The sequence below is a fragment of the Nymphalis io genome, chromosome 7 (assembly GCF_905147045.1).
Source record: "Nymphalis io chromosome 7, ilAglIoxx1.1, whole genome shotgun sequence".
Taxonomy (NCBI): domain Eukaryota; kingdom Metazoa; phylum Arthropoda; class Insecta; order Lepidoptera; family Nymphalidae; genus Nymphalis; species Nymphalis io.
The window spans coordinates 8,718,998-8,732,823 of record NC_065894.1 but is presented as its reverse complement, the minus strand read 5'-3'; the positions used below and the strand labels follow the sequence as shown (position 1 = coordinate 8,732,823).

The following is a 13,826-nucleotide window of genomic DNA, read 5'->3' as shown; positions in this document are numbered from 1 at the left end:
AAAAAAATTGTAATATTTCTCTAAACTAAAAGAAGAATCTTTTTGTGAAATAAGTTTTCGTTATTATTAAAATTCCAATAAAAATGTGTAAAATTACACATTATTTTACTAAGAATATGAAGACAGCATTTTATATTTAACTGGTAATACAAGGCACTGCCTTAAAATTACTTTTATATAATATACAATTTTATAAGCACATATTCCTACATTTAATATATTATCAACATCATAAGAAATAAATAAACAGTATCTTTGAGAAAAATGCTATATGTTTAATAATAATAATTAATTAATTTTCGAGTTTGATTTAAAAAAATGTATTCAGAGTAAAACTATATATTGTTATTGGATTAAAGTTTATCTATTACTTCACAACCTGTTTTATTTAATACTTTAAAAAAATCTAGATTATATAATAAGCAAAACATTAGGATCCATATATTACACTAATATTTAAGTTTTAATCATTCTGTCTTAGTTTGATAATCTATACAATCTGACTTATATACCGAATATATGTATATATATATATATATATATATATATATATATACATATATATATTATATATAGTTAAATATATAAAAAAAACACAATTCCATGTACATTTGAAGCTACTTTGTAATTACAGTTATATATAAACGGGCAAGCTTAAAGCGCGTTCCAATTCCGAAGCATATAAATAACCTATTAAAAGTATTTTTGTCTATTCTGGTAGCTCACTTTGTATCTAATTATTCTGTACTTCTTAGACGAGTAAATCGAGTATCTATATTAACATATTATTGCACCATAAAAAGTCATTAAAACTAACGTAGTAGCGCTATAGTGGCGTTTCTTCACCTGACTCACTATATGGCAATCTAACAACGTTAGCACCTGCTAATACACCAACACCTTCCAAACATGATCTTCTATTTGCCAACACATCCTTCAAAAATGCTCTTCTGGGTCCAGCTAAATCCGTGCCTGTTATGGATCTTGTTAACTTCTTTAATGCAGGTAACTTTAAAGCTTCTTCGTACGTTGGCGGTTCATCAGTAGGTGTCGTTTGAGCTCGACCCCCAAATGGATCTCTTGAACACGTTGGTGACAATTCTCTAGAGAAATATAAAGTATTTTCTCCGTTTCTTCTCACTTGACATTCTGGTATAGGTTCATACGTAACAGGATTATTTGTTAATTCATCCAGAATTTGTCTTGCACTTCTAGCAGATGTTAACACACCTGCCCAAGATCTCCTATTCTGCTGTTTAGCTTCATGGGATCTAGAGCTACCAGCAATATTGTGACTTGAATGCGTGCCAGCTATAGTTACTCGTGGTCTTCTTGTTGGTTCGTCGAAAGATGCTGCTTTAATAGCAGGCCTATTAGGCCTTGGCTCTCCTTCGATATCAATAAGAACACCTGCGTTGGATGTATTTTCCGCTGGATCTTCTCTTAGAGCAGCATCGATACGCATAGCTTCTGAGTACGATGGTACAATTGCACAGTTACCTCGAATTGCTGCAAATAGTTCGAGACTATCCACAGTAGATGCATGAGAAAGTGGAAGCGTACGTGGAGGTCGGGAAGCTGCACATAGGACGGCGCTTTGCTCATCAGCCAAGGCCCATGAGTAGTTTGTTGCAGGGACTGGCGGCAAAGTATCAGATAAATGTGTATCTAAATCTAATTGTCGACTAGGATCTAATTCGTAATTTGTGCCGAATATTTTTGTTATCTGTAAAATGAAAAAGTATTGAAAAATTGTTGACTAGTAATTTTATTAGCACAAACAAACTTACTACAAGGTACTTACCGTATAATGGACATACGCCGTATTACATTCTATAACAATTCTTAGAGGCCAGGAGAGAAGAAGACAGGAAAGAGTCCAAAAAAGAAGTTGAGATGAATACCAAGGACAGCGATCAGCTTCCCTTAAAAATAATATTAACCGTTAAATTTTTTATCAAAACTATTATATTACCAGAAATTGTAACTTGTTTATAACTTACCTATATGCTACCATGTACTCCCTAAAAGAACTAACACCTATTAAATCTAATCCCTCACGCATTTCCATGAAGTCATCGAATCTTTCATGTTCTGCGAAAAATCTTGACCTTTGGTCTTCAAATTCTGTAACAAAGGACCTTTTTTATAAAAAACATAATAATTGCAATTATCCGTTAAACTTTAAACCCTCTTAAATGTTTTGTTTTAAATTGCTACTCTTTTGAACTCAAAAGTATCTGCAGCACACAATATAGCTTATATACTCTCGCAAAGAGTTCTTTCGAACGTATGTGGGTGAGTTGAATTTCAAAGTCCGAAGTCAGTCTTTATATACATCTGTTTGCAATGTTTTGTGGATATATTTTTATCTAGCTTTAGTTTAATCGAAGAATGTAACGCATAAAATAAAGCAATTAAACATTTAAGGTGCTTAAATAAAATTATACAGATGTATTCATTTTAATTCAGAAGGAATGAGGAAAAATGTCCTTTGTGATCGTCCTTGCCTTATAAGATTCTTTTGTTTCCAACAATAGCTTAAGGCTTAGTAGAATTTTATTAATGACTACCATTTATTTGTAGCTTAGTTGAATCAGGGATTTAAAATTCTAATCCTCTTAAAGTTGAGTGTATAATCCATTTGTTATCTAAGACTAAAATTAAAATGATTATAAAATATATTTTTGTTTCATTTACCACTGGCAGCCTCAATGTTCGCAAAAGCGAATCCTTTACTGAAGCGGACTTTAGTAATAGGGGTTTTCGAGTCTAAAACTAGATTCCTTGAAGCATCACGTTGGCCACAACAGGCATGTGCAAATGACGTACTTGCGCTATGCGTATTTACTCGCTCGTAGTAAACCTGAAAAAATTTTCTAATGTTTATCTTTTGTACTATAAAGTGGAAAAATTGTGTAGCTTAATGTAGGAATTATATCGATTTGAATAATATAAAAAAAAATTAGTCCAACTATTGAGTAAATTTATTAACAATACAACTTTACACAACGACCCTAAAGAGCATATCATTATAAACGTTAATCGATATGCAAAACTGTATGAAACAGTCCCGTGTATTTGTATAAAACAAATATGACGACGTAACGCCAACAAGCACAGCTAATTATTTACAAAATTCGAAATTATTTCCAAGATGATTCCACAAACGCTTCATTAAAGTGCCTTGTTATAAATAATTTGTTATTTAAGTTCCTTGTATGGTATGATTTTAATAAAATACATTTGTATTTATTTAGTCGTATAAATATAAATATAAAACGCAACTCAAAATGACAATTCCTTGTTAAGAGGATAATCACAGTTGTAGATCACTCTAGTCACCAGTGACATACATCATAAATTGGTTGTTAAATATTTATTTACATGAACGATAATAGCATATTAAAAAGTATTATTGAAATTATATTTTTAATATGCTGAAAATTCAATTTATTTAACACTTTGACGGTTTATTTATTCTGTAGCGTTTCGTGTTTGAGGGTAATGAACTACAAAGAATGTGTCTGTGCATTTCAGTATTTCACTTTACGATCGCAATGACAAATGGCTTTCTCCCTTCCGTTTGTTTCAATGTATGTAAAGTGTATCGATCGAAATGATAACGAGTTCCTGAGGGAAGGGCGCTGAATGTTGATGTGAAGAGCAAAGTTGAGGCTTTGAAATGATATGATTAATCCGTAAAATAATATATTGTTTTTGCTGAATTGTCGGAGATAAACTCAAGATATGTAAATGGAGACTTAGTAATCTTGTTATATATTAAAGCAAACCCATTACATTACAATTTAGCTTCTTTGTTATGAAATATTATAAAATAAGGACTTGATATTTCAAATGTTAATGTTTTTTACTAATACGCGAATTTCATACAAGCTTCATGTAATTCTCAGCACAGATTGTACCATTATTAGCACTACCAAGTTGTCAATATTAAATAAATGGAAGCTCAACCACTTGTCTAATCTATGATTGACATTTGTATATGAGTGAGACGATACACAACTTTTTTTTCAACGAACATGTTCATGTAATTGTAAATAAGGCAACACCTTACCTGGGTTGTAGTGTAAGCGTCGCCATTGCGATATCGCGTGACTTGCCGCTTTCGACGCACGTAGTGATAGCAAATAGCTTTCCACCTGGTACAAAATTATATAATATTACTCCAGAAATAGTATGATGCTATTAAGTTATGTGCATGCCACGTGAAAACAAGCTCAGTGAGATATTGTCTTTTAATACCTTGTACAATGTCTATTAAATAACTAAATGCCTTTTTATCAATATTCGCACGAGATCCAACTGCACGTGACATATTATTGTGCACTAGTGTTTGCACAAACATTCTTTATACCCTCGTTCTCCTAATATATGCAAGATGGCATGACCGACAATGTTATAGTAGAACCGACACGACCGGAGAGAGTTCAGGCGCCGAGCCAACGGCCTAACGTGCTTTTCGAGGCACGGGAATATAATTACTGCCAATTTCCTTTCTCCTAGCTGCTATTAAGAATTTCTCAGTACAAAAATAGCAATAGCTTTTTAAAAGCCCGACCCGGAGTACAACGAGTTGGCTCCATACAACTTTAAATCCTTAAAGTTTAATTGCACTTTTGTCGTATAAATTTCAAAAGCGTTAGTATATTCTGTTTTAAAATATATAAAAAAGCTTTAAAAATACTTTATTATTCAAAATCCGAAAAATAATAATTTAAAGAACAATTTTTTATAACCATTCATTGCAACAACATTATCACAGAGTGTTTCGAGGGCAAGCAAACTGGACTCCACCTGAGCAAAAAAAGTTTTGCCCTATTTTCATTTACCAGGATGAAGTATTTCAATGGCTATGTCTGATATTTTTTTCAAACGAGGGACAAAAGGCTTAATTACTTGATGTATTGTTTCAGGATTCACAGTGTAATTTTAACGTAATGGCACGAGGTCACTTTTATATCAGCTGCCTGAATTGCCTACCCTTTTCGTATTACTTGGTATACCAAAATTAGGGTTATATATTTGTAACGAGTAGAAAAAAGTGAAAATGGTGTTCCTGATGGTATGTAATCAAGGCCCTACTCATTAAAGTTAGTACTGTAAGTACTGGTACTGGCTGATGGTACCCTTGTAAAATGCATATATTATATTTTTAAATATGTATGTTTGATTTTTATAATAAAGAAAAATAATCAATATTTTTCAGCTATTTCATAGGTTTCTATGTTTATTGAATCAAATATTTAGATAAATAGGAAGATTATAATGTTAAAAAAATAACTGTCATAACTAGATAATTAAGATATAGTGTATTGTTGGCGAGATACGAGGAAATCCAAGCCACCTTTTTTACATAAAGAAATTCTTCTAGAGACAGGGAGACAGAGAGAGAGAGAGAGAGAGCTATTATTTTAGAATCAGAACTCCAGGAAAAAAAACCGATTATGTGTATATATTTATACACATAATCTTATATATAATATGTAATTTATATGTGGGTTAAACTTCTTAAAAGTACAAGTGTCTATCGGCGAAAGTGATCACGTACTATAAGGTGGGGTGGGTGGGTTCGTTTGTCTTCCTTTAATAAATAAACACAAAAATACAATTTAAAAAATAATAATAAATAGCTTAGACTTAACTTATATGTGACCCAGTGGTTAGACCGCGTAAATCTTATCCGATCATCCATCACTGAATTTTCATGTAATTAATTTATGTTTAATAAAACAAATTAAAGATACGGCAATCCTGGTGCTTGTCCGGGTTTGAATTTATAACCTACGGCTAAGTTTTATTTCTAACTCTAACCACTGGGCCATCACCGGTATAATTTACATTGACATCAAATAAAGCCGCCGTACGATTCATACATGTTTGATTTCGAGCTATCATCATTTATCCATTTTAGACTTCCAATACGTGAGAAGCATGCAAGGTATATTAAATTCAAGTCTTTTACCTATACTGAAACGTAATAACTTGATCGGTTAAACCTGTAAAAACCTTTTACTAGGACGTTTATAAGATATTTAATCATTGAAATCCTATCTAATATTATAAAGGTGAATTGTTACACATTCATGTGTTGACTACTCAATCATCAAGAATTTGTGTATACAAGTGGTACTGAAAAGACACAGTTACAAGTGGGCGAAGTCGTGGGTAGAAACCAGTTAATATATAAATTAAATAATCCTTAAAATAATTCGATATCAAATGTCTTCTACCTTCGAAAAATGCATTTATATTTCTCACAATCTTGCTAGCTTTTTTTATTCGACAAGTTAGTATCCTGTGTGACATTCAATCGATCTGTTCTAAGTTTGAACGATTCGTTTCTACTTTTATTAATATGTATAAAAGTAGAAACGAATCGTTCTGGCTTTATATAATTTTTTTTTTATTCAGTCTAGCTATTCGACTTTTGATCAGGCTTCCTTCATTGTTTCAAAAATGATTCCATTAACCTCTATTTATCATGATAACATTCTTAGATTATTTTTTCATAAGGGATTTTTGTGTTATATTTAGTTTTATAAAAAATAATAGACAGATTATTCTTAACACTAGACTTCGTGGTAGGGCTTTTTCAAGCCCGTCTGTGTAGGTACCACTCACTCAACAGATATTCTACTGATAAACAGCAATACTTAGTATTGTTGTGTTCAAAAATCATAAAAAATTAGAATATTACCTACATATTCTAAATAATATGTATTATAGATATTTTGTGTATTTTAATACGATTATTACACATTTTTTTCTTAACTTTAATAATTTCTATTATATTAATTTTGATTTAGATCTGTTTGATTAATTATTGATAAATTTATATTAAATCTAAAGAATATCTGGCTGGTAATGCCTTCGGACAATAAGGCCGCTTTTTTTTAACTGAACGATATTGTTGATCAATATAATATGTAGTATTTAAAATAAGAACATCGAAGTTTTAAGATAAGCCATAAAAATTAAACAAAGTTAACAAATAATAATTCAATAATGCTATAGTCGTTTGTTTTCTAAATAGGCAAAAACAAATCGAGTGCTATAGCTTTATGAATACAATTTTTACTTTTATCACAACATTAATCGTTTTATTTATAGCTTTAGGGCGTGCAAGGGTAAATTATGGAGGCAATGGTTGAGAATAATGAATTTTAAACAGAACCTCACGGGTGATGTGGGTGGAATGGGGAAGTATCGAGCTACAGTATTCACGTCAAACTTTAACTCGTTGAACCATATGTCAATTCGAAGTTACAATATTAAATTATGTTATACATTAGTTGAAGTGTAAAATAATTGTACGATAAGTGACTTGAATCGACTTATCGTACTCCTTGCAATTTGTCATAAACAAATTTTGCTACTAATACGATCTGTGTTTCAATGTTTAAAACAAATCTTTATGTCGTATTATTCAAAAAGGGCATGCAAAATCAAACAATATTATCACAATGTTATTATGATTTTCGTTTATATCATAAGTTTAGGTTAAAATTAAATGGTCTTTTATAGTTTTATAATTAGGAGAAATTAGAATTGGTAAATAATGATATAATAAATAATGCATATAGGCTAAAATGACAGTGATGTTAAAGCTGTTACACTAGATCATCGTATGTTTTTAATTGGTTTTTACATTTAAAAAAAAACATAATAATTGATGGTAAAAAAGGTTTTAAATATTTATTTTTAAAATGTATCATATCTTTTATAATGTATATCGAAATGCATTATCCCATATCACAGTAAATTCGCATACAATTATACTTTGTTTCGTTCAACTAAAAAACTGCGTAAGGGTGTAGTGTGATGGATTAAAAATTCACCATCTTGACTAAATTGTCTTAATCGATTTAAATATAGCTTTATGTAAAGTGAGACATTCTCACCAGACTCTTGGGTTGGCGTTCCTCATCGCATGGACTCTTGCGCTCACTGCGGTTACATCCACACGTCTTGCTAGCTGTATCCTTGCTGTGCTATGATAACATTCGACCAGATACACCAAATACAGCAGTAGAACAAAGGCAATTGGAATGTATGCGTAGCCGACATCGCAGGGAGATTCCCGTACAGTCCTTTTTATTGGGTACCTGATGGATATAAAACTGTTAGTAGATTAGATAGTAGACCTGGTTGCTCAGACTTAACTTAAAAATATACAAATAATACAATAGCTGAATTAAAGTGAATTTTGAATTGAAAACTTTTCAGACTTTAATGTATTTTCGTTAAAAAATCACAATTATTGTAGGGCGTTATGCGTGCATACAGCCACATAAAAACGTGAGCTATAAGAATTGACAGAAGTGAAAAATTTCCGTATGCGTTTATAAGTTTTTATATAGATTAACTGCATAAGCTACAATTGCACTTCCATTACTTAGAAAATAAAATTATGACTAAATCAATATATGTTCAAAAAGTAATTAAATGATAATTAAAAAAATGTATTATATTTTATTAAAAGTTTCTCGTTATAATGTCAAAGGAAAAATTAGCATGAAGATTTATAAATCTTCAAAAAAATTTACAGAAGAAGTCCACTAAAGCATACATTTTTATTATTTAAAACATTCTCATAAAAACTAATTATTTAGTTGTTTCAAACAATATCCACAAATGAACACTGCAGTTCATAAAAGTTAACCAGAGGTATAATAGAATTTTTGAAATAACGAATAACATCTCGGGCGCGCGGTAAGACGTAGCGCGGATTGCGAGTACGGCCGGAGTGCTCTCATGGCGAGATACTCATTATATTATAATATTTATTTCTTATTTTAAAAAAATGATCTTGATGTCAAAGTCCTTAACTACAGCTGTAATGTGAATAAAAATGACAAATCCTCTTACATATCAAAAATATTACCTAATAATTCAATGAGTTGAAACGTAGTATAGCTGATGCAAACATAAACGCAACGACACATTTGTGTGAAGGTTCGGGCATAGTAGTATCAATATTTAATAGGTAATAATTCGATGCAGTGACACGCCAGTCTTATTGGATAATTGATTAAAAAAATATATTTTAAGACACTACGATCCATCGAATTCTCGGTCTAAACAAAAACGCTTGCCTAAAGAATATTTAAAAAAAATTAAAATAGCAGTTCTTTGTAGAGGTTTAATGAAATGATAGAGCAATTTTTAAGTAATGTTTTAACTTTCTAGTGGTACGTTCCTGCACGCGGTGCAAGTCTACTGCAGTATAATTGCGTACTTAAGTCAGTCTAGTTTTCCAACTCGGAGTGCTATCATCAATTACTATGAATGACTTGATTACATTTTATGTTTAACTAACTATTACAGGGTCGCTTCGCTTTGATAATTAAAAATAAGTAAAAACCTATTCCAAGTATGTTGTAAATAAGCGAATGGATCATCCGTCCTCACGACTTTGATTGAGTACATACATTCAAACATACATACATTCAAACACTTTCAATAAACAATAAGTATCAGGCCATGCGATTTCTCCCTCCGTATTGTTCTAGAACATTTGTACTATATCGAAAATGCGAACATAACATTTCAACCCTTAACATCGGAACCCTTTCATTAATTGCCATGATGATTTTAAACGTTAACAACTCTGTTTAATTTTTTAACTTTTAACTTGATTACTTGTGATGTACATTTTATTTACAAGTTTTGTTCTAACAATTATTATTACACCGTACATGGTGGTTGCGCCCGTAATTAAAAAAGTATTATCTCATTTATAGATATAATTTATATTCATTTATTATTGTTAATTGTTTTACGTCTTATAACATTAAAACAACATTTAACATAAAAATACAGTATATCCTCGTAGAGTAATCATATGATTAAATATATAAATTAAGATAAAAGAGACAACAAATATTTGTCGAGTAGTAATCTTTTTTGCACTATTGCGTTTTACTTGTAAATAAAACGTTCGTGGCGGAAAGCAGAAAAGTGATGCGTTCTTTAACTGTAATGCTTCGCCTGGTTGCAAAGGAAAAGTATATAAATTTCCTTCGGAATTTTAGTATTTTGTGTTATTTTATGCACTTTATTTTATATTGCAATTGATGCAGTTTTTAAATAAAGCAAAATAAAAAAATAAAATAAAATAAAATAATATAGTCTCCTTTTCTCATTCAACAGTATATAAAACATATATGACAAATATTGCGGTATAAATTTGACATGATATCTCAATCAAATACTGGATCGTTACATCTGAACGATTCAATTTCGTTTACTACTCAGAAAGAGCGCAAAGTGCAATGAAGGAAATTTTCGTTTCAGTTTTATAGTGTAATTACTTTATTGCCAATACACATTCTAAAATTAAAGAATAAAATAATGTGAAAATTTCATATCAATCAATCGATTTTTGCGTGAATCCGGAAAATGTAAAACAGGAAAAAGTTACCTCTAAAAAATATTAGTTTTAGTATGATATTTATGTGAGCGACACCAAGCACTCTTTCTTACAGAGAGTGAGAGCGCACTGACGTCATATTTTATCTAAATATAGAAAGTTTTCTCAAAGAAATATGTAAAATAGAACCTGGCCGACTGAACTTCGTTCGGCTCTTATATATAGTTATGATTTTATAGCTAAGGACTATAAAAAATTAAACCTTACTATACTATATATATATATATATATATTATATTGGAGATTAAAAATATTTTTTATTTAAATAAATTCCATCAACACCAACAGAGGACTTGCTTATTAAAACTAAATGTTAGTTAGTTTCTTTAACAGTCATAAATTTAACCCTAACATAAAATGTTTCATTATATAATCAACTCTTCAGGGTAAAAATAAATCGAAGACGGATGTTAATATTCAAGGCGGAGATCTACTTTTGCTAATCAACTTTCGCGAGCTTAAACTACGAACTTGGAATTTCGAAGTAAATATTAATAGATATTATTACGAATGATATTTACAACAATATTATGCATATTAACGATGATGTTGATCCTTTTGAAGGAATCAGTGATAATCATTGTATGAACTCGAGAAGAAAAAATAGTCTATAACGACAATTTAACGACTCCATAAAGTTAAAAAATCTTTCGTCTTTCAAATCATTTCTATAAAAAAGTTCCACAGTTCACATTTAAATTTATTATTATTATTATTTTAAGTTTATTATATAAACAATAATTAAAGAAGCATATTACTTAACACAAGATACGACATATGTAAATGAGCTAGTACTTGTTTACTTTCAGGGTGTGTGTGTATCCTACACATATATAAATTAAATTATATTTGACTGACATAATTTGAAATGTTGGAAAAGACTAAAGTTGGAAAGTTCTTCTTGGTAGAATTTTCATTCACAACTGGTTACCGGTTGTTAAAACCTACTTAAATAAAGTATTTTCTAATTGATTAGAATGGATTTTGACCCTTATATCAAGGTTTATTCTGTTTTGGACTCGAGGATAATTAACTTGGAGGGTAATTTAATAAAAATTGTATTTTTTTATTTTTGAACACCAAATAGGCTTTTTATTAATTTTATTTGTTTAAAGATAATTGATGTATACTCACGTATTTAGATCAATAAGTTCTCTGTCGATTTCAGCTGTGCTGCACCAAGTTACAGATGCCAGGCAGCCAACAATCATCAGCGTGAGGAGGAAGCACTTCCAGTTTCCCTCTCGTCTCAGTACGCCACCAATACTTTGTTGTCGAGGGTGCTGTATAAAGAAAAAAAGACTTATACAAGAAACTTTTAATATAGAAGAATTACATTTTATACTTACTACTACTTACTGGTACTTTATTGGACAACATGTAAATAACAGATAAAATAAATTAAAAAATTACAACGTTAGTATTTTCGTTTATAGCGATCACTCACAACCTTTGGTGAAAGAAGTTTTGTAGGAGAACAGGATAAAGATTTAAAATTAAATATGGTTAAAAAAAACGAATTATAACATCAATTAAGTTGTGAAGTACTATTTTCTTATTTTGGCTTAGGCCCTGACCTAAAATATGAACACGAAATCCCATGAGTGTTGAATAAAACACGCGAAATGAAATATTTTTATTAAGGGATTCAATAAATATTTTATCATCCAATAGATGCCTAAATAACTTTACCCGGGCTCTGAACTAAAGGTATATTTGCACTGTCCACGGAATATGTTGACGTAGGCCTCGGAAAACGAATTGTATAGTCCTAGCCTTATTTACACACCCCTAATAACGTGAACTGGTGCTCTCCAGAGACAAATATATTTTGCCCTGTAAGAATTTTCGAGATAAAAAGTATTTTATCAAAAGCGACGTTGAAAGATTAGAGATTAAATTACTTTTGAGAGAATTTTGTTGTATTAAACATTTAGTTTCAACGCTTTTTGAACAATTTTATTCATAATTAATATTTTTATATAACGTGTAGTAAGACTAATAGAAAATGAGTTTGGAGTGTTAAGAGTTTTATAGTGCCTAGAAATAAGTATTTTAATTCAATACTTTGCTGAATGGTTCAAGGATTTAAATAGGAAACATCCGCATTATTTACTTCTTGAAAAGTTGTAGATTTTATAAAAAGGGCGTTATTTAATCTATACATATAACACCTGTGCTTGCGCACACACTTGTGCGCTATGAGAATTATGTCCTGCGCAGTCGGCTAACCTCTCTTGAGATTGGCCGCCGTGGTCGAAATCGGTCTGGAGGACATTATTATTATTATTGCGTTTGTGTTTGTGCTTTTTTTATAATAATAGCAAGACATATTAATATACAAACATAGATAAATAAAAACAAACTAACAAAGTAGAGATAAGATGGTCAGTGTATGTATGTATATAATACATATACTTATGTGTGTATCTTAATAGAAGTTTGCGGGTCAAGTTGAGTTATCATCAGAACAGAATACTGAACTTGATCAAACTGATTGTATCTTACAAGGGCTAAGTGACTCGTAAGTATAGCGGTTAGTTTATAAGGTTGCAAATCCCGGGTAAACGTATATACAACAAAAAAGTATTTTTAGAATTTGGTGTTTGATCGTTGGCAGTTTTTACTCTCCCGTGCTCCTCAAAGTACGTAAACACGCTGTTCCTGTGCACTTGATAATCTCTTTCCCGTCGTATAAGTAACGCCTATCGGATTAAGATAATGCAAGGAAGGGGCGAGCATTTGCGTATACATCTGAGCACTTTAATATCTCAAGCACGACCTTGCCTAAAATCAATCAGGAAGAAAAAACTTTGAACTTAGCTGAAAAATTTAATACATAATATATTACCATAATATCTTCGTGGTAAAAGTCTTAGAAAATATAAAATTGTAACTATTCATCCCGAATTCACATAAACATATAAACTAAAGAACGAATTTTCACAATTTATATCTCTCGTTGTTTTATTTCAATTACTAAAATTATACTAGTCAACAACATTGACAGACACAATATTAATTTTTCGTAATAGAATATTAGTGATTGGGTAGTACGTAGGCGTCTGCATAAATTCCTACCACCCGAAAATACTCGTGTGCCATGTACTCAACGGTTGACGAAATGTCAATCGATTTATTCGACATTTTCTATAGAGAGTATATTTCAATAGACAATCAACCATTGGCTACTTTAACAAGAGACTTTGATATATTTTATTTTATTCGCTTTCAAAGCTTTGTAGAAAATAGCCAACGAAAGCGGTGATCGCTTCGAAAATTTCAAATAGAGATGTTCCTGGCATTCGGAGTAAAATGTATTTTTATATTCAACGTATAATACTGACTTATGATGTGTGTAAAGGTAAAT

The 13,826-nt window shown here is 30.7% G+C and overlaps 1 protein-coding gene across 1 annotated transcript; it reads right to left on the bottom strand.

The window, feature by feature from the left end:
- Positions 1-826: 826 nt before the first annotated feature.
- Positions 827-11,683, bottom strand: LOC126769485 (transmembrane protein 151B-like). Its single transcript, XM_050488332.1, has 7 exons — positions 11,591-11,683; positions 7,926-8,129; positions 4,079-4,163; positions 2,701-2,866; positions 2,004-2,127; positions 1,805-1,925; positions 827-1,726 (listed from the first exon to the last, which is right to left on the bottom strand). Exons 1-7 carry the CDS (start codon positions 11,665-11,667, stop codon positions 827-829), a joined length of 1,677 nt encoding a protein of 558 aa, XP_050344289.1. The 5' UTR covers positions 11,668-11,683.
- Between the last annotated feature and the right edge of the window lie 2,143 nt (positions 11,684-13,826).

Coding starts and splice junctions, on each gene's coding strand:
- LOC126769485 (XM_050488332.1), bottom strand. CDS start 11,667: ATGATTGTTGGCTGCCTGGCATCTGTAACTTGGTGCAGCACAGCTGAA. Junction 2,128..2,700: donor GAACATTGAGGCTGCCAGTG/GTAAATGAAACA, acceptor CCTTTGTTACAG/AATTTGAAGACCAAAGGTCA. Junction 1,926..2,003: donor GAGTACATGGTAGCATATAG/GTAAGTTATAAA, acceptor ATTATTTTTAAG/GGAAGCTGATCGCTGTCCTT.